The sequence below is a fragment of the Mus pahari genome, chromosome 21 (genome assembly GCF_900095145.1).
Source record: "Mus pahari chromosome 21, PAHARI_EIJ_v1.1, whole genome shotgun sequence".
NCBI classification, from domain to species: Eukaryota; Metazoa; Chordata; class Mammalia; order Rodentia; family Muridae; genus Mus; species Mus pahari.
Genome location: NC_034610.1, coordinates 43,491,845 through 43,514,261, shown reverse-complemented (window position 1 = coordinate 43,514,261; position 22,417 = coordinate 43,491,845). Strand labels below are relative to the sequence as shown.

Sequence of the window (22,417 nt, the reverse complement as noted above, 5' to 3'; positions counted from 1 at the left end):
AGAAAGAAAGAGAGAGAGAGAGAGAAGACTTATCTGTTGTCTCTAAAACCAGGTGAGTGCACACATGCACACATACATTCTTAAACGAGTTAACTAAATAGTTCACATATTTGTGTAGGTTTGTGGCTTTACAAACTTGAAAGTATTAGTTTACAATAGAACAATGGAGCACTTTCCAGGAAGAAAGGGTTTTCCCAGGAAGGGAAACTGACAAAGTTAAAAGGAGATCTTAGTTTTCTCCAGAATGGCTCTAAGAGCCAAGCGGTGGTGGCACACACCTTTAATCCCAACACTTAGGAGGCAGAGGCAGGCGGATTTTGGAGTTCGAGGCCAGCCTGGTCTACAAAGTGAGTTCCAGGACAGCCAGGGCTACACAGAGAAACCCTATCTGGAAAAAAACAAAACAAAACAAAAAACCAGAATGACTCCAAGAGAATTGGCCCAACTCTATCCACATGTTTAACAGCCGCGGTCTTTAGGCAGAGGCCTGCATGCATGTCTGAATGTCTGCTGCACCTCTCCAATGCTCTATTACTGAGTTGGTCTGAGTTACGTTTTAAGATTATTGAATTATTTTAGAGGAACTGGGGACCAATCCCAGGGCCATGGCAGATGGAGGCTCTCCTATTGAGGCAGATGACCAGCCCTGAGGCTGTTTCTTGCTGTTACTGTTGTTTCTAGTTAGTTGGGTAGTGGGGAATGTGGAATACAGGGAATTCTTGACTTCTTCCACATCACTTGTTCCCATGGAAACAGACACATAAACCTTTTTATTCCCAAAGACTTACACCTTCTATTTCAAAGCTCTTCATGTACCTACTGTCTCAGACCTGAACTACTAGGCATGTGTTCTCACATTAGGGGTAAGCAAATCGGACTCAGAAAAGGGGGAACAGGCTGTGGTCCTTGCCTGCCTCTGTGCATCTTTCCACAAAAAAGGTCTCTTCGGTCAGTCTCTCATCATCTGTGATCCATTTGACTCCTTGACTCAGAATCTGACTGAAGACTTCCCTGGAACAAAGCATGAGTCCGAGCAACTGGTAATCAACATTTGTCTCTTTTGATGGTGCTGATAGGAAAATGTCACCTGGTGTCAGTAAGAAGTCACTGAAACGTGTTAGCAAGAAGAGACCAGAGGGAAGCGTCACTGCCACGGCAGACCCTCACAGCGGCTACCCTCATGGACTAATAGGTCAGACCTGTGTTTTAAATGTCTGTCACCCCAGAGGACACCTGAGGTACTTTGGCACGCTGTACATATACCAACCGTGACAGTGGAGAAACAACCTGGGTGATTTAAAAGTTGGAAAGATTTGATTCCTATTTGGCGGCTCGATTAATGCTAATGTAATATATATCCAATTTGGATTCTGAGCTGGCCATGTGACATCATCTGTGTACCAGTGTGACCAAGACACACAGAAATGCCAAGGTGGGGATGAAAGCAGCAGCCATGAGAAACAAGAATGGTTCTGCTGGTATTGGCTCTGCTGGGCCCGACTCTCCAGGATCTGACTCTCTAGGCTCTGGCTCTGCTGGTCCTGGCTCTCCAGGCTCTAAACTATACTTCTCACAATAAACAAGTTAGAAAGCTTGAATATGACATCAAGAGGCATTTGAGCTGGGTATAGTGGTGCGTACTAATAATTCCAACACTGAGCTGAGACAGGAGGATTGCCAGGGTGAGATGGGTTACAAAGGGAGACCCTTATCAAACAGCAAAGCTGTGTAAGAGCAACCAGTGTTTTTAACTGCGCACACGTCAGTGTGCATGTGTGCATGTTTGGGAGGGTGCACATGCACATACATGTGGAGGGTCAAGGTTAAGGGCTAGCTGTCTTCCATCACTATCTTTCAGTTCTGAAATAGGGTCTCTCACTAAACCTATAAGTTCACTGGTTTGGCTAGACTAGCTGGCCAATGAGCTGCAGGGATCTATATCCTCCTACAACACCACCCTCTGGCACTGGAGTTACAGGAGTCAGCTACCACACCTGGCTCTAACTTTCCCTCCCCTCCCCTCCCCTCCCCTCCCCTAACCTCAGGCTAGCTTGTTTGCTCTCCCATATTCCTTACTTGCATCTTTGCCATAGAAAAGAAAGCACACATAGTTCTTTATTTTCTTCCGTTTAGATCCTCTGTGGACATGTGAGTCCGTCAAAATCACCTGGAAAGTGAGTTAGTGACTCCATCCATACAAGGCTCAGTCAGAATCTCTGAACAGGAATCCAGTCATGCTCTCGCTTGCGCGCGTTCTCTCTCTCTCTCTCTCTCTCTCTCTCTCTCTCTCTCTCTCTTTCTTCTTCTTCTTCTTCTTCTTCTCTTCTCTTCTCTTCTCGCTCTTCTCTCTCTTCTCTCTCTCATTCTATCTTTGTCTCTCTCAATTATGGAAAATTAATAAACATCTAAATACTTAAATTAGTAATGACACTAATCTTCACATCCATCTTTCCCATCGTGTGACAGTCAGTGCAGGAACCCCATCACTGTATTGGAAGACAGACAGACTTCCTTCCATCCCTTCACTGTATTGGAAGACAGACAGACTTCCTTCCATCCCTTCACTGTATTGGAAGACNCCTCCTCTTCTTCTTTCCTTCCTTTCCGTAATGTGGATTCTCAATCTCTGGACCCAGCCAGGCCCTTGAGCTTGCACAGTAGACACGTTACATAAATAGTCGCCTCCCAGGCTCCAATGTAATCGAGATTCTTAAATGAGGAAGAGTTTTCTGGCTTAGGAAATCCTTGGTTTCACATAGTTTGTGGTCAGTGAGCCAATGGGCAGGTATTCCCTGATACTCACTGGGGCGGCTCTCCCGGGTATCTGCTGAGCAAGAAGTTGACAGGTATGAAGGGGGCTAAGGGGGCTGGAAAGCACTGAGTTGTCATGGGCATTTCCAGACTCGCTGGGCTCCAACCGTCTGAATGAATGGTTCATGTATCCAGGGCAATAGCTTTCCTTATTATTGATTACCCACTGTAAGAGAAGACATTTGCTTGGAAGGAATACGTCCTGACACCCTGAGTCTCAGGGGCCTGCCCTGCTATGTAGGAGATGGTTTTTACACTCTCAACTACCTCTTGTCTCCCTTAAGATAATCACCTCAATGTAGCTTGGGTTTGGTCTCTTAGCTTTTATGCTTTTTCTTTAAGTTAATATAAAAATGATCGGGGAGGGGAAGAAGGGCCTGGAGGGGAGGGAAGAAAGTCTTAGAATCCCTGGCCAAGAAAGAAGTCACCTATAGTTCTGCTGCTTTGGACCAATGTTTGAGGAGACAGGCTAGATGAAGCACTAAGACTGCACAGAGCTTTGTGGAAAGGCTTGCACATTCATCTAGACTTGTCGATATCCCACTGTACCACAAAGAAACTATGAACCAACTGAGCCCAAACAAGAACGGAACCGGGCTCAAACCAGGCCTCTGGGAACAGGAAGCGGGGGCCTAGTCCCTGTGGCTACCACAGAGGAACTGACCTGTGTCAGCAAACTCCCAGGAAACTGTCACCAGCCAAGACCTCTGGTGAGGAAAGACAGCGCCGTGCTTCACACATGGGTCTCACCTAGAGAGGGAACCAGCCCTGGCTATCAGACGACAATGTCTCAAGCAGGCCAAGCCAGCCACGCTGAGGACAGGAACCACAATCATAGGAACAGGAAGCAAGGCCAGTCGTGACGTCCTGACGATCTGTGCTTGGTTATTTTGAGTAAGAAATGGGAGCTCTTAAAAAGGAAATCTATTTTTTTATATACTGAGAACTTTTCTTTTTAGATTCGTCTCCCCCACACTTCTTTTTTTTTTTTTTCTCCTTGCAGGGTTTCTATTAAATTTTGTTGAGGAAACTCATACTTCGTTTCGGCTAGCCAGTTAGCCAAGAAAGCCGGAGGGAGCCCTGGGCTCTGTGTTTCGATGGGACAGCAACAGCTGACTCACGGTAAGTCAGTGCATGAAGAGAACGCGTGTGGGTGAACGCAGGGTCGAGGCCTCTTTTTAAAGTCTAACTAGACAGAGGTGGGGAGGCCAGTTGCTTGGTTTCAATGAACTTATTGGGTTCTTCCTTTGAAAGTTGTACTCTTGAAAGCTTGTCTCTCTTGAAAATTAAAGTGACTGAGAAGCACAGAGGCCGCAGACAGTTCAGGCCAGAAGTTGAGACTGCTAACTGCTACACTGATTGGCAAAACCAAGCTTTCACTCTCCCATGGTATTATGGGCAAATGAATAATGCTGACTTTTTCTATCCATTTACTATATGCAAAGACCTACCCTCTATTCTCTTTTGCTTCCTCCACTCCTCCTACCCCCTCTCTCTCTTGGGCATGGTCTTAACATAGTCCAGACTGATTTCAAAATGGTCATATAACTGAGCATGGGCTTGAACCATGCTCCCCCTGCCTCCACCTCTGTGTTAAGACTGCCAGCTTGGGCACACGTCAAGAGTTTTCTCGTTGTCGTCATCCTCTTGTGTGGTTGCTGGTGTTGCTGACTGCAGTGCAGGAGACTAAACTCGGGTCCTTCCCAATGCTAGGCACCTGTTCTGGCCTTGAGTTATGTGCCCCAGTCTCTACCTGAATTGCGTTGGTGTTTACCTGTGCTTATATGTGGAGAGGACAGAGGTCAACATCAGGAGCCTTCCTTTATGGGGTCCCTCACTCAACCTGAGGATGCCATTTTAGCAAGACCGGCTAACCAGCGAGCCCCTACAACCCTCAGGTCTCCAACACTAGGATAAATAGGTTCCCTTTCCATTCTCGGCTTCCATGTGGGCTCTGAGGATCTGAACTCCGGTCCTCATGTATGTGTAGCACGAACTTTACCCAGTGAGCCACTGTGCCCATCCTTTACAATCTGATTTTTTTTTAGTATAAAAACATCTTTCCTTTTTAAGGAGATTATGTTGTTTCTCTTTCTTTCTTTATGCTATAATACCCTCAGTTAGAGAAATAAAGTCTTGGCAAATACATTTCCATTTCAGTTCTCTTGAGGTTTTTTTTTTTTGGGGGGGGGTTGTTTTGTTTTTTTAACTGGTTCATGGGAACAACCATCTGGTTAGGAATACACATTTCATCGCTTCATCCTCTCCCTGAAAGCAAAAGACCTCATTACAAAATCTGGGCTGGACTGGAAAACAGAAGTGCAGAAGTCAGCAGCGAGACTTTCAAGAACTCAGTCTAGGGTAGACAGGTAAAGGGTCATGCTTTATTTTACCAAACAAAACTGGAAGTCCTAAGGGGATGTGGGGGGAGGCGGAAGCAAACGAGGCAAAGCCTCGGCAGGTCAGATGCCACCCTGGCACTGGCACAGCAGCATATGGGCCACTCTCAGCACGAACTCTACTCCACAGTCGGCACAACGCGGATGAAAACTTCAACTAGCACATGCTTCCTTCCGGCTGCCAGCTATTGCTGCGGCACGAAAGACCGAGGAAGAGATTGCTATCTTTAGTGAGTCAGCCTAAGAGGAAGGGCCCAGAGATGCAATAATGGCTCAGGGCAGGGAAAGGGGAAGTAGACAGTCCATCTAATCCAGTGCCCACCAAGAGGGAGGGAGGTGGCTTCGAGTCAAGCCAGGTCCCTAAGTCTTGCGTCGGCAGGGACTTGACAGCAATGAGTAAGCTAGAGAGAAAGCTGAAAGTGATGAACGCCATGTTTTGATTTCTTGCTGGCTTCTCCTCTTTCTTTCCCTGCATCCTCTCTTGGCCCCTACATCTAATCCAAGTTGATGTTCCTCCGACCAACGCCAAAGATGCAACCAAAATCTGCATTAGAGCAAAAGTCACTGATGTGCACTTCTCCAAACCCCAGAGTAAGGGATCAAGAACATTTCCTGAATGCTTACAGGAGTGAATGGGTTCTGCACATTTGGGCTATCAAGGCTTCCTAGAGGCGAGCTCCAGGATCTGCTACCTGGAACAGTTGGTTCTGTGGAAAGGTGTGAAATTAATCTTAAATCACACATTAACTGAAGTGAATACACAGAATCATGGTCCAGCGTTTTCATATGCAAAGTACCGAGATAATGAAGGCCATTCCAGCAATGCGCACAAAGCTAGGGCCCATTAAGTATTTGTAAGAGCTGGGAATGTTTGCTTGTCAATCCCCTGTGCTACTTAAATGGATGACTGTAAACCTAGCACTCAGGAGGTAGAAGCCAGAGGACTGGACCGTCAAGGATCCTCCATTGCACAGTAACTTCAAACTCTGAGCATTTACCATCTGTCCACAAAGGCAGCACCTTGTATTACTGACACAAGTGTGGCCTTTACAGAATTTTACTGCCTACCACACAAGGGGCTTGGAGCAGGTGTGTGGTTTGGCTTGCTATCTGCCACCTCTGAGTGATAATACTCTCTTATATGTAAAGCTATAACTACCTTTAGGACACATACATGTTTTTCATAGCAGCATTAATTAAGCATGAGTCAGCTCTACTTGACAGAACAGAATGGCAGACATAGTCAAGAAACAAGCCAGAATAAATAATAATAAAATCCATACTTCAGTGACTACTTTAACTCTAGTGTAGTCTTCAAAGACATCAGGACAGAAAATAGGGGAATGTTCTAACAATACCAGCACTCTCTTTTCTGTTTTTTTTGTTTGTTTGTTTGTTTGTTTTGTTTTGTTTTTTTGTTCTAAACTGGACTACTCAGGCTCTGTCCTTTTCCAAATGCAGTCGTCCAGGCTCTGATCTGCAGCTCGGTGGCAGAGCTCCTGTCTGGTATGCACAAGGCCTCCAGGTGGGATTCCTGGCACTGGAGAAGAAATAACAACTAAGCAAGACCCAGGTTGGGCTGTTCCTGCTTATTCTCTCGTCTGGCTTCTCCTATTGCCTTTCAAAAGCTACCCTGAGTGCTGGAAAGTTCTGGCTTCTGGACGGCCCTCACAGGCTCTGTGACAGTCAAGTCAAAGGTTCCCACCCCCGACACCCTCCTCCCCAATTCAGATCTCCTCAGGACCAGGGGCAGGCCATAAAGGAGCAGTCATGAATCTCTATGAAGTACAACGAGTCACTTGTAGTAACAATACTGAGATTTTTTTAAAGAACAGATCATTCCAACCATCTACTCCTCTAAAAGTCTGAATTGACTCACTCAGGATTACAGAAGAGACTGGACCAGAATCCAGTCCCCAAAGCCCTTATCATGATATTCATGCTTTCTCGCTCTCACAAATCCATTCAGGATTCAGGGGAATCTCCAACACGCGATTCAGTTTTCTCTCCACTTCTACCCTGGTAAACTTTTCAGATAAAGAAACTCTACTGCAAGGCACAGAAGGCCTTTCTTGTGAGTATATGGCCCAGAGCATAACTGGACACTCAGTTTCGCCAGGAGGGGCCATGCCCTTCCAAGTGCCCAACAAGGACTCAATCTCCAGATGAGGTAGGGCAGAAGAGGCTGGCATGACCCAGGGCATGTTCCAAGGCCCCAAAGTTAATATGCTTAGCCGGCCTGCAAGCTACTATCATCTACTAGTACAGTTTGCGTATCCACAGTCACGCTCTCTTGCTTGCTTGATTTGGTTTATGTTTCTGGAAAAAAAAAAGAGTCTCATTGTGTGGCCTTTGAGTCACTGAGGAGCCCAGGCTGAGCTCCAACTATCAACGGTACAATCATCTCTTTAAAGACTGTTTACAGCAGTTCTCACAGCTGGGTTGGAAACCTGTGTCAGAAACCTGAAAAACCTCAGAGTCTAGAATACTTAACTATCTGGTCTCTGACAGAAAGTAGAACAGTTGACCAGCTTTTGAGCAACAGTTGACCAGCCATTGGTAGAAGGAGAGCAGTTACTCTCTTAGAAATCAGGGGAAACCCCAAACTGGCCTACTCATGCCTTCAGTTTAGAAAAACCAAGGGTTAGAGTGAACTGGCAACATCTTCGTTCCAACACAGCTTCACGCTGAGTAAGATATCTTCTAGCTGGGCAGTGATTAGACTCAGGCCTTACTATGTTGAAAGAACCAATGGGTTGGGAGGGTGGCCACTAACAGGGGAGTCCCCAGAGCACTTCCTCTCCACTGTCCCTCACTGTACCTACAGGTCTCTGAAGATCTTGGCCAGCTCTTGAGCCCAGGATCTGAAAACGGAGTACTTCCCTTGATTCTAATAGCAAATGTGCTCTGCACAAAGTCAACCAGAGCCCCCCGTGAACTTTGAATGCCAGCACTGTTCAATGGCAAGCCACTGACTATGAGTCCCAGGGCCAGTCTCCTCCAATAAGTAAATAGTACTCTCCTCCCAGGCCTGGTCATAGGACCGAGTGAGGCAGAGTTCACATGCCTGCTCTCCAGCTACCCTTTCTCCTTTTGCAGCGATGGTATTTGAAGACTAACAGAGGACAGCTTTGTTAGGAAACTTTCCTTCATATTAGCTGAGGGTTTAAGAATTTTTTTTTTCTGAACTCCTAGGAAAAATAAGCCTACTCTATCATCGCAATAAAAATAAGCTCAAGTTCTTATTTGGCTCTTTTCCTCTCATATCATTTGGTCCTTTGAAGCGTCTTCCAAATTATAATCCAAAAACAAGAGTGCTATAATTTTTAGAAAAGTCATGTTTATGTAATTTTTATAGCTAGCCACCCCAAGAACCAAGCTATAATATATTATATTCATGTTCAGTTATGAAGACACAGACTGTTTTAAAAAATACCCAAACCAGAAAGTCTCAGTTTATTTAGTCTGGCTTCCTTAACATGAAGTTCTTCTTGTTCTTAAAATATTCAGCTTTGACTGAATTCCAAAGCAGACACAAGCCTACTTCAGGTGTTCTGAAGAGACTGTAAGAGAATTAGACTGAAGTATAAAACCTTGTGATCACAAATGGAAGAGGCTCACCGTGTTTGAAGACAAAAACCAGGTTTCCCACCACCACGATTATAAAAATTAGCATGTCTATTTACTTGATCCCATTGGATTTCAGTAGCACACAACCATTCCTAACATTTGCTGACAGACGGCTGGCTAATTGCTTTAGTCATTAGAACTCTCTAACAGTTTTTGAAATCTGAAACGGACTAAAAGGGAGACATTCCTCCTCCGGTGGATTGCGTTAACAATCACTTTAATAGTCAACCGAATCTGTCATTAAAATTGCATGGGAACTCTTTAAACCATGCTAAATTATAAACTCTTCCACCCACCACAGTATCTGAGGTAATTTAAAAAAAAAAAAAAAAAAAAAAAAAAAACTGGTTCTTTGGGCAAGATTCTAACAAAGATCACACACATTTGGTGTACTTTACAGTGCTTTTACTCTAACATGGAGTTATTTGACCGTTCAAAGTGGTAAGAGAATGGGAAATTGAAGCCACCAAAACTCGAAGGTGACAAGGAGCTGGGGAAGGTCAGGCCACACTTTGAAAACTCAACCGAAACTCTGCACCGCAGTTGGCTGCTTAACATAAGGGCATTTCTGTACCCCCAAGACTGCACAGAGAACAGAACACTTCAGAGGGCCACAGGTGTGTGTGTGTGTGTGTGCAAAAGCAAAACCTACCCATCCCCTAACTGAAGAGAAGTGATTGAAGCAATTATTCGCAATGGTGGGAGGAAGTGTTTTTTGAGCCTTGTACTTGGACCCAGGGTCTTCGCTGCCGGATAATGAGTAAGTCAGCGGCTCTCCCCCACAAGTAGTGTCTTGCACCAGCACACCCTCGACTAGGAGCAGCTGGCCTGAATAGTCATGCAACCCCTCTTGCCGCTCTCAAGGTGAGGAGTGATGTAAATAGGAAGGTTGCTTCCCGCCCACGAAAAACAAAACAAAACAAAACAAAACAAAAAATCCTCCCCAACGAAGGCAGTCAGGAGAAACCGGCTGGGCAAAGCAAGGAGCTGCCACTCACCTGCATTGTAAAAACGGTCCAACACGGCGGTTTCCCCGAAGTCCAGCTTCCCGAAATGCAGGGTCTCCAGGGTGGCGCCCACCGCCTCGCACGCCTCCCGCAGGCTCTGCAGGGCCTCGCTCTCCGCCACCACCAGCTGCCCCTGGCTCGCCTCGTTGATCACATACGCCACGGTGGTACGCCGACCGCCCCCGCTGCCAGAGTTGCCCCGGCCTCGGGTGGCGCTGCTCCCGGGGGCGGTGGTAGGGCAGCTGGTGCTGGGAGCCGCCGCGCTCTCCACGTTCCAGAAACTGCCCGGTGGCGGTGGTGGCGGCGGCGGCACAAGCAAGGGCTGCAGGCTCGGCTCGCCCTCCGCCGCCGCCGCCGTCGTCGCCGCTCCTCCTCCCCTCCGGCAGCTGCCGCCCTCCGGGATGGTGCAGAAACCCGCGGATGCAAAGGGCGGCACGGAGAAAGTGATGCCCTCGCCGGCTTCGGTGCCCATCTCTGCCTGCCGGGCTGTCACGGCGGCGACCCCGGGGTCCCCAGCCCAGACGCCCCGTCTGGCCAGCCACAGCTCCGGGCTGCTCCGCGCGCGCCGGGCTAGGCAGCTGCCATCGCGCGCCGCGCCTTCACCGCCCCGCCGCCGCCTCCGCTCGGGCGCCCTGTCCCCCGGGGCCACGCCGCTGCCCGGCGGCGGCTCGCCCCTCCTCGGCGCCTCCGTGGCCACGCCGCTCGCCCGCTGCAGGGTGGAGAGTCCACGGGGTGGGGACGCCGGCCGCGGCGAGCGGGAAGGGACAGAGAGCTTCCTCCTCTTGGCGGGCGGACCAGTCGGCGGCCAACCTGCGCAGCCAGGCGGCTCAAGGGCGCCGCGCTCGGGGAGCCGCGAGCCGTCGCCTGCCGAGCGCGGGCCGGGCGAGGGCGCCCTCTGGGTGCCGCGCTACCTGGAGAACACCTTACGCGCGGTGGGCGGGCTGCCCCGAGCCGCGTCCCGGAACCGTGGTGGCCGCTCCCGAAAGGATCCGCCTCCCTGCTCCGCCACAGATCCCTTGCACCGACTCCGTCTCCTCCTCCTCCTCCTTCCTTCCTTCCTTTCCTCTTTCACCGGGTCGCCGCGCCTTCCGAGTCCCAGCGACCGTCTCGCAGCCGCCCGTCCTCTCGGCTACCCGCCTGTGGCCGCCCACTCGTTGCAGCACCGAGAGCCAGGGCCCGCCCCTGAGGAGGGCGCTGCTGGGAAGCTGCAGCCTGGACCGAACCCACTGCTCCGGGACCTCAGAGTACGGGGAAAGAGGGCTGAAGCCCTGCGTGCGCCCCGCTGCGGGACGGAGCCAAAGAAGCGGTTCTAACCCGCACTGTCCGGGTCAGCCCGCCGGGCGTTTGCAGCGCTGGGCGCAGCCACCGCGCCTCGCTCGCACTGGTCCGCTCGTGGGCAGCGCGGTGGCGCTGGATGCACCGTGGCTACACGCGTGCGGAGAGGCGAGAGGATCCAACGAGCGTCCTACCGTCCAGGCCTCAAATGGAAAGTGGTTTATAAGTGACAGGGGCGCTAAATTTAGAAGTGGTCGGCTAAATTTATCCGTGGCAGTCGCTGGTACTTTTCATTGTAAAATTTCCAGTTGCTTACGCTGTTATCGTTAATGAGTAATTGATTGGCCCCAGTGCTGAATGATTTAATATTCTCATATATCATCTTAAAGTCACCCCTCCCTCAAAATGCCAGATACCTAAGATAGAAAATGCATGGGAAAAATTATCATCCAGAGTTGAAAGAGAGAAGTTAACTTATTTCATTTTTTTAAAAACTGAAACATATACAAAAGAAATGGGTTGATTGCTTTAGTGTAATCAAAAGGCTCCCGCTTCTTTTGGGAAGCAAAACCAGATGTGTAAATTCCCAGAGATCTCTTCCAGAATGCTGTAGGTCATGTTAGGAAAGCCAGGGCAAGCTGCAATACGTAAAGGATTTGGATTTCCTAACTTGAGGTTAGTAAGCCAAATTATAAGAGGCAAAATGCAAATTGGATGTCAAACTCCCCAAAGCCTTACTTAACACAGTATTAAGTAAGGGGAATGGGGGGGGGCAGATTCAGGATTCAGACCAGAACAATGCCCAATTCTTAAATTGTTACAGTATTTTATTGATCGTTTCCAAATAATGAAGACTTTTTGTGACTTTATTGTACCCCCCCCAAGCCAACTAGAAGCCTGGGAGATTCATCTGTCACTCTAGAAAAAGTCACCTAGTTCTTTTTCTACTGAATAGCAAGGTAACTTTCAGTTTATAAGTAGTAAACACACATCACCAGGCTGTTTTTACACGTGCTTCTTAAATCTCCCCTGTTTAGATGAGTCTGGAGGAAAAAACAACAAACAAACAAACAAAAACCACCGAGGGTCAACTCGAGGACAGATTCCTTCCCCACCCCATTGCACCAGGCAAATTTTATACCTATTAAAAATGGAACTGAGTGCTTAATACATATAAGGGCAAGGATTTTTACAGCATACGAATGAAAGTAAAGCCAGGCAGTGGTGGCGCACGCCTTTGATCCCAGCACTTGGGAGGCAGAGGCAGGTGGATTTCTGAGTTTGAGGGCAGCCTGGTCTACAGAGTGAGTTCCAGGACAGCCAGGGCTACATAGAGAAACCCTGTCTCGAAAGACAAACAAACAAAACAAACAAAAAAGAGGGATGAAAGTAACTTCAGGATTGGGCTTCAAAAATCTAAAAGGAATGGGAAGGGAGAAATGGCTCAGTGTTTCTGAGCACTGACTGCTCTTCCAGAGGTCCTGAGTTCAATTCCCACCACAACCACATGGTGGCCCACAGCCATCTTTAATAGGACCCTATTCTCTCTTCTGGTGTGTCTGAAGAGAGCAACAGTGTACTCACATACATAAAATAAATAAATCTTTTTTTAAAATCTAAAAGGAAAAAAATTACAAACGCGATAACAAAATCTTTCCATGGCAAATGTAGTGTAGACAAATAAAATGTTATCTAATATGGATATTTCACAATCATGAGTTTCTAAAAATAGGAAAAAGATAAATGTTTCTTTTTTAGGGTGTGTTTTATTTGTCTTCCTGTAAGCATTTGCGTGTGAATGCAGGTGACCTCAAAGGAAAGAATTTGTCAGTCCCTGGAGCCGGAGTTACAGATGGTTATGAACTGCTTGATGAAGGTACTGGGAATTAATTCTGGTCATCTACAAGAGTAGTATGTACGCTTAGCTAATGAGCCATCTCTCCTGCCCCTAAAAAAATTCTTTAGAAACATAAAGCCATATACAATTCATGATCATGGGAATATAAGTGACTCTTGCCTGTATAAAAAGAAATTCTGCTCTATTGATAATGAAATGTGTGCAAATTAAAATTTATGTTAATATAATCACATTCACTAAATCTATTGGCAAAATCCTGAAGTTTTCCAACACACTTTTTGAGACTGGATGTAAGAAGATAGACACTTATTTGTAGGCTTATATGTTTTTAAAACATACTTTAATAAGGGTTCTTAAATGCTTCAACTTCCCGTATAGCCCACCAATCAAAGGTAGGGGAAGAAGAAGGCTAATGGGCCTGTTTAGAAGTGTGTTGTGGATTGCCCTGATGCTGTTTGTATTTTGACGCTAATTCTGCTTCCTCAAGAGGGGCTGCCCAGATGAGGAGTGGATCATGTACTCATGTGAACCTTCTCCCCATTTTTAACTGGTCAATAAAGATGGCAGATGCCAACAGTTGGGTGAAGAATAAGGTGGGATTTCCGTGTCCCAGGAGAAAGAGGAGTTGGGGGGGGGGAGGGATTCGGACCAGGCTATGGTGTGGATTGGAAGTAGCAGACACGTAACTCTTAGAACAGTTAGTTTGTAGCCTCCACAGGCACTGCTGAGGCTAAGAAGGATGGGGCAAGAAATTCTTCGACCAGCAGTTGTGTTATCTGTCTAGTTTTAAAATATAAAAGGTTGCCTGGTGTTTTCCATCCGTGGTAACTCAGGGGGGCTGGAGAAAGGGCACTGACTGAGCGGTCGTTCGAGGCTTGGCGAAGTTAGCCATGGGAGCTGGGTTAGATGGCCATTGCAGGCACCAGCATTAAGGAGCAAACCAGCATCTTAAAATTATATGCAACACAGACGTAGTTCTTTGAAGTGATTCCACTCTTGGTTATCATCGGTCCAGTCCACTTAAATCGGCAGCAATGGCTGGATCCAGAAGAAACCGAGAGGCTCTGCCATTGGGCATGAGTCTGTGGAAGCAGCTTGAACGCCTCCAGAGGTTCTTTGGTGCATTTTTCTCTACAAAGTTACCACCAGCTAAGATCTGTGAAGAACGCTAGGCAAACCAATGCCATATCATTATCGGCATCAGTGAAGCCCAACCAGTTTCAGAGCATCATCCACTGTCTGTCTGATGGGTTATACTACTGCTCTTTCCCAACATCACATGTCCTCGCAAGCGTCTGCTGCAGCAAAACAGAACACATACCCTTTCACCGAATAGCTTCCAGAAAAACACCACGTGTCTGTTCTCAGCAAGACACCCTCTCCTAAAGACAGCGTCCAGGAAAACATCACATGACACAACCGGGTCTCCAATGAAACCGGAAATTCCCACTTCACTCGTTTCTAGTAGAATGGGAAGTAATGAAAACCCTGGGTGTGTTGGCGCATGCCTGTAATCCCAGCACTTGGGAAGCTGAACAAAAAGATCACAAATTTGAAGCCATCTTAGACTACCTGACAAGAACTGGCCCTAACAAAACCTACATACATACATACATACATACATACATACATACATACATACAACAACTGTAAAGCAAGATTGTTAATATCTAGCAAAATTGGACTGGAGAGATGGCGCCGTGGTGAAGAACACTCCCTGCTTTTCCAGAGGTCCTGAGTTCAATTCCCAGTAACCACATGGTGGCTCACAACCATCTATAAAGGGATCTGATGCCCTCTTCTGATGTGTCTGAAGACAGCTATTGTGTACTCATATACGTAACAAATAAATCTTTAAAACATCTAGCAAAATACATAAAAATGGATGCTTCTAAAAATGTATCTCAAGAGCTGGAGACAAACAAGCAGCAGAACCTAAGTTAGGAACCCTACCCCTAACCCCAGCACTTGCAAAGTCAGGCATACAGTTTGTACACGCAAGGGCAGCACTGGAAACCAGGAGAGGACAGAGCCTGGTGGATCACTAAAGCATGGCTGGCCACCCTAGACAAACTGAAGAGCTCCAGGTCTAGTAAGAAACCCTGTCTCAAGAAATAAAATGGAGGCCGGGCAGTGGTGGCACATGCCTTTAATCCTAGCACTTGGGAGGCAGAGGCAGGCGGATTTCTAAGTTCGAAGCCAGCTTGGTCTACAGAGTGAGTTCCAGGACAGCCAGGGCTATACAGAGAGACCCTGTCTCAAAAAACCAAAAAAATAAAAAAATAAAACAAAATGGGGCATGGTTGAGGAAGACATTCAGTGTTGACCTCTGGCTTTCATACATACTTTCATATGTGCCTGAACACACAGATGTGCACACATACAGTGGGTGTGTGCACGTACACACTCGAACACACACACACACACACACACAGAGTTTTTCCAATGAGTAGAAACCAAAGCTGCATCTCACTTCCTTAAACAAGTGGCAGCATACTGTCTACATTTTGTTCTTTTGAAATATTGTTTTAACTCCTTGAGGATTTCCTATAATGAGTTTTGATTGTATTTGTCCCCTTTGTATGTTTTAAATATTATACTATCAGCAGTGAAAGACAAGGGGAAAAGGGAGAATGAAAGAGATGCGCCTTCTGAGAAGAAGAACTTTCTAGATAATAATCAGACAGAGGCTAGAGGTCCTTGGGTGAGCACAGAATGGCTACAATTCCTCTAGGCTGAGGCAGATAGAGGCTGAGGCAGATAGATTCCAAGAGCAGGAGGCAGAGGAGAAATCCAGGAATGTGTGTACAGGACTCTTTAGGTCTTTTGTTGAAATGCTATTCAGCACACCTATAGGATTAAAACAACAACAACAACAACAACAACAACAACAACAACAAACCCAGGACTTCAATTCTAGCAAGAGTCACTTCTGGGCATAGCATCAGGTATCAGGGAGGCCTAAAATGGACACTTTCCTCAGCTCACACTGAGCCAGGGATAACTAATGCTCCATCCCACCCTTTCTTAGCCAGGGTAGAATACATGGAACATTTGAAAAAGACCCCCCAAATACCACACCTGAAACCAGATCATTCTAAAGGGTATTTTAGGTATGGCCTAGATTAGCCTAAAAACCAGAAAGTTCACCTAGAAGTAACTATTTGCTTATCAGCAAAACCAAATCAGAAAACCTAAGCTTTCGAAGAGCTGGACCAAGAGTATTCAGTGGGTAAAACACACATGACATGTACCAAGTCTTACTGAACAAGAACAAACAAATCATGACTCTTAATAAAGAGAAAAACTAGTAAAATGCAGTCACAGAAATGACCAGATGATGTAGGGAAGTCTTTAGTACAGTTATTAGTTATTGAAAATATAGGATGCAAATGAGCACATGAGAATACTGAAAATCAAGACCAATTGGACTGGTGTGGAAACAGTGTCTAAAAATTGTTTGGTTTTATTTTTTCGAGCGGGGGGGGGGTCTTTGTGTAGAACATTTGCTGTCTTTGAACTCACTCTGTAGACCAGGCTAGTCCCAAACTCAGATATCTGCCTACCTCCCAGGTTTTGGGACTAAAGGTGTGTACTACCTTGCTCAGGTTAAAATTTATTTCTAATTAGATACAATTAACAACAGATTCGACACTATGGAAGACATCTATGAACTTAAGTACTAGAAGCAATACATAAATACACATACTTTTACAATGTAACATTTTACCTCAAGACCTCCTCTAAGTACAAGATTCACCAAGAGGACTTACATGTGGTTCAAACTTATGTCCAGAGGAAATCAGGCACAAAATTCTAGATAGTAATTTTCCCAGTAGAGTCACACAGGACACAATTCCTTCAGCAGTGTGTGGTAGCAGTGCCTGTCAAGTGTCAACTAACAGGAAAGCTCAGAGACCGGGAACCCGGGAGCTGACAAAGATTCAGGACTCCATAAGCAAAGGAGGTGCCCTGCATGAACCATGTTTAGGCACAGCAAGGTATTTTTAGCAGGGGATGAAGGAAATGCTCAGAAATCCAACCTTGAACACTGACCTTTCTAAAAACAGTAGCCTCAAGTCTGCTATGTTGACTCTTCTCTGAATAGTTCTGAACTGCACACCACAAATGTGTGTCATTTACTGAAGTTACTTGTGATTTAAAAGGCCGCTTATGTTATGAAAGTTGTATGAATAAAAAACAAAAGCTATAACTGGGTAATCAAAAACCAGAAAGAAAGATAAAGAATAACAGAAATGCATATAGCAGTAGTTTAAAATGTAGAAAAGACAGATATAGCTTACAGAGACAGAAAGTGGGTCAGTTCTCTGTAGTTCTCTAGAGAGGGCAGGTTGGCCCCAGGATGTGTGTAATGGATTTGTTAATGTACAAAATTGTTGGATGACTTCATTGAAGTTGTTACATGGGTGCATACATTTTTGCCTATTTGCCGGAGTAAACAGTGAGTTCAGCATGATAATATAGATCCCCGCATTCAAGCAGTGGTTTAGAATCACGTGTTCAAGGCCAGCCTGTGCTACAACAATGAGTTCTGGGCAGCAGTGAGAACTTGTCTCAAAAATGTCTTCCTTGATGGCTTGCTTTCATTTCTGCATTAGTGAGGGTTTACTGCTGTGAACAGACACCATGACCAAGGCAGATCTTATAAGGACAACATTTCATTGGGGCTGGCTTACAGGTTCTGAGATTCAGTCCATTATCATCAAGGCAGGATCATGGCAGCATCCAGGCAGGCATGGTACAGGAGGAACTGANNGTTCTACATCTTCATCTGGAGGCTGCTAGTGGAAGACTGGCTTCCAGGCAGCTAGGATGAGGGTCTTAAAGCCCACATCCAGAGTGACACACCAACTCCAACAAGGCTACATCTTCTAGTAGTGGCTCTCCCTGGGCCAAGTGTATACAAACCATTATAAACATCAATAGTCTATTCTTTCGTACTCTGCCTTGCTGAAATAGTTACCTGCCTGGCAAGATATGTTCAATGGGACAATAATGACATGACATTTATGGGGTTATCAATCGCTCTCTGCTTGGAGTTGAGGACAACTCCCATAGGAAAGAATTTCATTCCTGTTACTTTAGTCTGAGCCAAACGTCCATCACTGGGAAGCTCAGAGGTCCCAGATTGGAAACAGTTATTGTTATTTTGTAAAGTGGTCATGCTATCAACTCGCCTTCTAAATAGTTATATTTATAGCCGTAGACAGGGGCTTCTCTCAACATGGTTGAGGAAGTATCTTTCCGGAGTAGGCAGCAGCCAATGGGGAGATACACACCTGTCAAAAGGCTAAGGATAAGAGACTCTGTGTTCAGCCCTAAGTGGGACATCTATATATCATCCCCCCACCACCAAAACGAATATCAGAGCTGTGGGATAGAACGGAATGCCGTGGAACTCAGTCTTCCGAATAACACAGGTATTGCAATCATGAACCCTCAGCAGCATTGGCTACCTGTGCAAAGTCAAGTCACCCAAAATCCCAGCATGGGTCAGGTGGAGGCCCCGCCCCTCACTAAGGAGCTATAGGCAGTGGTTAGCTGCAGGGAGAGAGAATCATTCTTTGTTGAATCCATGGTCACTAGGAGATCTTCCATGTTCCAGTAGATGGCTCCACACTCAGGCACACAAGGGCAGCACTCACTGGTCTAGTGGGGTTATTAGAAACAAAAGCAAAACCATGAAGTTTTAAGGTGGTTGGAATGCGGTAGATATGGTTGTATATCATATTTCATTGTATACGTGTAAGAAATTCTCAAAAATAAAGACAAAAATCACAAGAAATAGAAAAAGAAAAAGAAATCAGCATTATATAGAGAAATCCTTTGCTGACATGTGGGTTTATGGCAGGGAAGGGCTAACATACTCGTAGACTCTCTACTTTTATTCATCGTGTTTAAATTTCTCCACTCTAAGAAACAAACAAAAATAATATTAATCTGGAAAGATTTTTAAAAAACCATTTAGATACTAGAGTTTTATCATAAACATGCATGGGAACTGAATGCCTAAAACAGATTAACTTATTTTGACCTTAATTTGTAAAGTTAATGAATTTCAAACTCAACTAACTTAAGCTTTTGACAAACAAATTCTAAATTTTATGTGAAAGTAAATAATTAAAACTAACCAGTATACCCTTGCCGGGTATGGTAGCGCATGCCTTTAATCCCAGCACTCAGGAGGCAGAGGCAGGCAGATTTCTGAGTTCGAGGCCAGCCTGGTCTACAAAGAAAAAAGAAAAAAAAAAAGAAAGTTACTAGAGTAGTTTTGAGTATAGCTATAGAAAAGTATAAACATTAGCAAAAAATTAAGAGGAGAATAAAAGGACAGAATTATGAGTCTAAAGAGAACAAGAAATAATACTATTTTATTTTATTTTTGCTTTTTCCAAGACAGGGTTTCTCTGTATAGCCCTGGCTGTCCTGGAACTCACTTCGTAGACCAGGCTGGCCTCGAACTCAGAAATCCGCCTGCCTCTGCCTCCCGAGTGCTGGGATTAAAGGCGTGCGCCACCACTGCCCGGCTCCAGCTACTATTTTCTAAAAGTTAAATTTGAATACTTTTACAAAGTGGTCGGTAAGCACCTCTAGACCTTTGATGTATAAATGTTCAGAGATGGCGCCGATGAGCTGTGCTTCCGTATTCATTTGCATAAATCCCATAATCCCCATGAAGAGTGTGGTTGATATAACTTGTTTATAGAGATTACAGCAAAGGGTGAAAACGTTTCCAAGATGAGGTTACAAGAACCCTGTAACGTCCTCCTGTTCATCCCCACCCCCCCCCTCTCAGAAAAGCCATTTGACATGTTGTGAGCGGCCATATGGGGAACCTTCTGTGGTGAGCCACTGGGGATGTCTCTGGCCATTAGCCAGCAGGAAGGGAATCTAGCCAACAATGATGGGGATGAGCCAAAGCCATCTTGTCAAGCTTTCAGGTAAGAACAGAGCCCTGTCTCACCCCTTGATGGCAGCCTTGTGATAGAATGAGTTTGAAATCCAGAGACACAGAGATAATAAATTGTGTGGTGGCACACGCCTTTAATCCCAGCACTCGGGAGGCAGAGGCAGGTGGATTTCTGAGTTCGAGGCCAGCCTGGTCTACAAAGTGAGTTCCAGGACAGCCAGGACTACACAGAGAAACCTTGTCTCGAAAAACCAAAATTAATAATAATAATAATAATAATAATAATGGAAAATTTCTTACATGGCAATAATTAACTACCAAAATAATCAATCAGTTACTGCTTTTAGAATCTACTGGGAGCATTTAAGAGCAACACATGGGTTTTCTTTTTCTTTTTGAATGACATTCATTTTCAATAAAGTTGAATATAGGTCATTTTGCAGCTATTGAAATGTCTGAGAAAATATTTTAAGGGGCAATGATATGTCTTGGGGGGTAAGAATTTTCATAAATTATTGTAAGTAAATCTTAGCAAAGAGAATCCTTATTCTGAGTGACAGTAAAAGAGACTCAGATAATAGGATCTAGAAGTTTCCCTTTCTTTATGAACTAAGGATAAAGCCAACCTAGAAAGCACACAGCTGAAATAACCTCTGCTGACTGAGAATTTACAGTTACATCCTCCTGCCATTTACTTAACCCTCATGACCTTTCGAGGTGAGATGCTATCCCCACGCAACTGTAAAGGAGCCCAACATCGTGACTGTGTGCTTCAGTTGAGTTGAGCCTGCAGAGCTGGTGTCTACTCAGTCTCTCCTGCCACCCAGACAAGGCTGGGCCGTCATCACATACGATCAACGGCTGAAAGGAAACCTGAAGATGTCAGACTCTCTCAATCATGGAAGCCCAGGACGAAGGCTCAGTCTCGGGTCTGTGACTTGAGCCTTGTTCTCTTGATGGTGTCCATAAAGCAAAGGGGAAAAATAAATGTATATTCTGCTACATTCACATTATATTAGGATTCTTGAAGTTTTAGTTTGGTAGGGTGGTTGTTGTTGTTGCTGCTGCTGCTGCTGCTGCTGCTGCTGTTGTTGTTGTTGTTGTTGTTGTTGTTGTTGTTGTTGTTCTTCTTCTTCTTCTTCTTCTTCTTCTTCTTCTTCTTCTTCTCCTTCTTCCTCTTCTCCCTCCTCCTCTTCCTCCTCCTCCTCTTCCTCCTCCTCCTCTTCTTCCTCCTCCTCTTCTTCCTCCTCCTCTTATTCCTCCTCCTTCTCTTCCTCCTCCTCCTCCTCCTCCTCCTCCTCCTCCTCTTCCTTCTCCTACTCTTCCTCCTTCTCCTCCCCCTCCCCTTCCTCCTCTTTTTTATGAAGGAAATAGATTTCCTATACCAACAATCTTATTAAGATTCTAATTTCTTACATGATAAGGATACATTCTATAGAGTTCTGTGACAGTACATTTGCATTGCTATGCATCGCCACCACTCACTCCCACACATTTGCATGTCATCAAACAGAAATTTCATCCCCATCAAGCAATTTAACTCCCTATCCCCTCCTTCTCCCTGCTTTACCAATCACCACTGACTCCAGGCACTACGTAGAAGTGAACACACACGGTATTTATTCTTTCTTCGCTGCTTTATTCAACGTGGTACAATATCTTCAAAGTTCATCCATTTATGACTACCTATTGCAGACACCAAACCCTGACACCATGACTGATGCTGTGTTATACTTCAGACAGAAAGGAGGCTGGCATGGCTGTCCTCTGGGAGGCCTAGCACCTGACTGAGACAGATGCAGATACACATCCCACCACTGGACTGAGCATGGGGATCCCAATGGAAGAGCTAGGGAAGGACTGAGGGAGCTGAAGGGGATTGCAACCCCATGGGAAGAACAACAGTATCAACTAATTGGACCCCCATAGCTCCAGGGACTAAGCTACCAACCAAAGAACATGCATGGGCTGCTCTGTGACCCCACTACATAGGTACGTATGCCTTGTCTGGCCTCAGTGGGAGAGGAGGAAGCACTTGGTCCTGTGAGGACCTCTGAGGCTTGATGCTCCAGAGAAGGCCCCCTCTGCTAGAGGAATGAGGTGGGAGTGGGTGGGTGAGTGGAGGGGCATCCTCATAGAGGCAAAGGGGAGAGTGGATGGGGGGCGCTCATGGAGGGGGGACTGGGAAGGGGGACAACATTTGAAATGTAAATAAATAAAATAATTAATAATGAAAATATTCTTACCTTAAGTCTAAATAGTACCCCACTATTATGTACTTATTACATTTCATTTAACTGGTCATTTTCTGTCATAGTCCTATTATAGCAAAAACATTATAAACGGGTAGTTTATAAACAACAGATATTACTTCTCATTTCCCTGGAGTCTGTGATCAAGATACAAGCTGATTTGGCAGATGGAGAGGGCTCACATTTCAGTTCACAAATAGGCAGAACCTTCTTGCTGGGTTCTCATATGATAGAATGGGGAACGCATCTCTCTC

At 45.6% G+C, this 22,417-nt stretch overlaps 1 protein-coding gene across 1 annotated transcript in view; it reads right to left on the bottom strand.

The window, feature by feature from the left end:
* Map3k5 (mitogen-activated protein kinase kinase kinase 5) overlaps positions 1–10,711 on the bottom strand; it is a 197,370-nt gene extending 186,659 nt beyond the window's left edge. The window contains exon 1 of the mRNA XM_021220921.2: positions 9,839–10,711. Within this exon, the coding sequence (XP_021076580.1) occupies positions 9,839–10,319 (481 nt within the window). The 5' untranslated portion in view covers positions 10,320–10,711. The remainder of the gene's footprint in view (positions 1–9,838) is intronic.
* Positions 10,712–22,417: the final 11,706 nt, after the last annotated feature.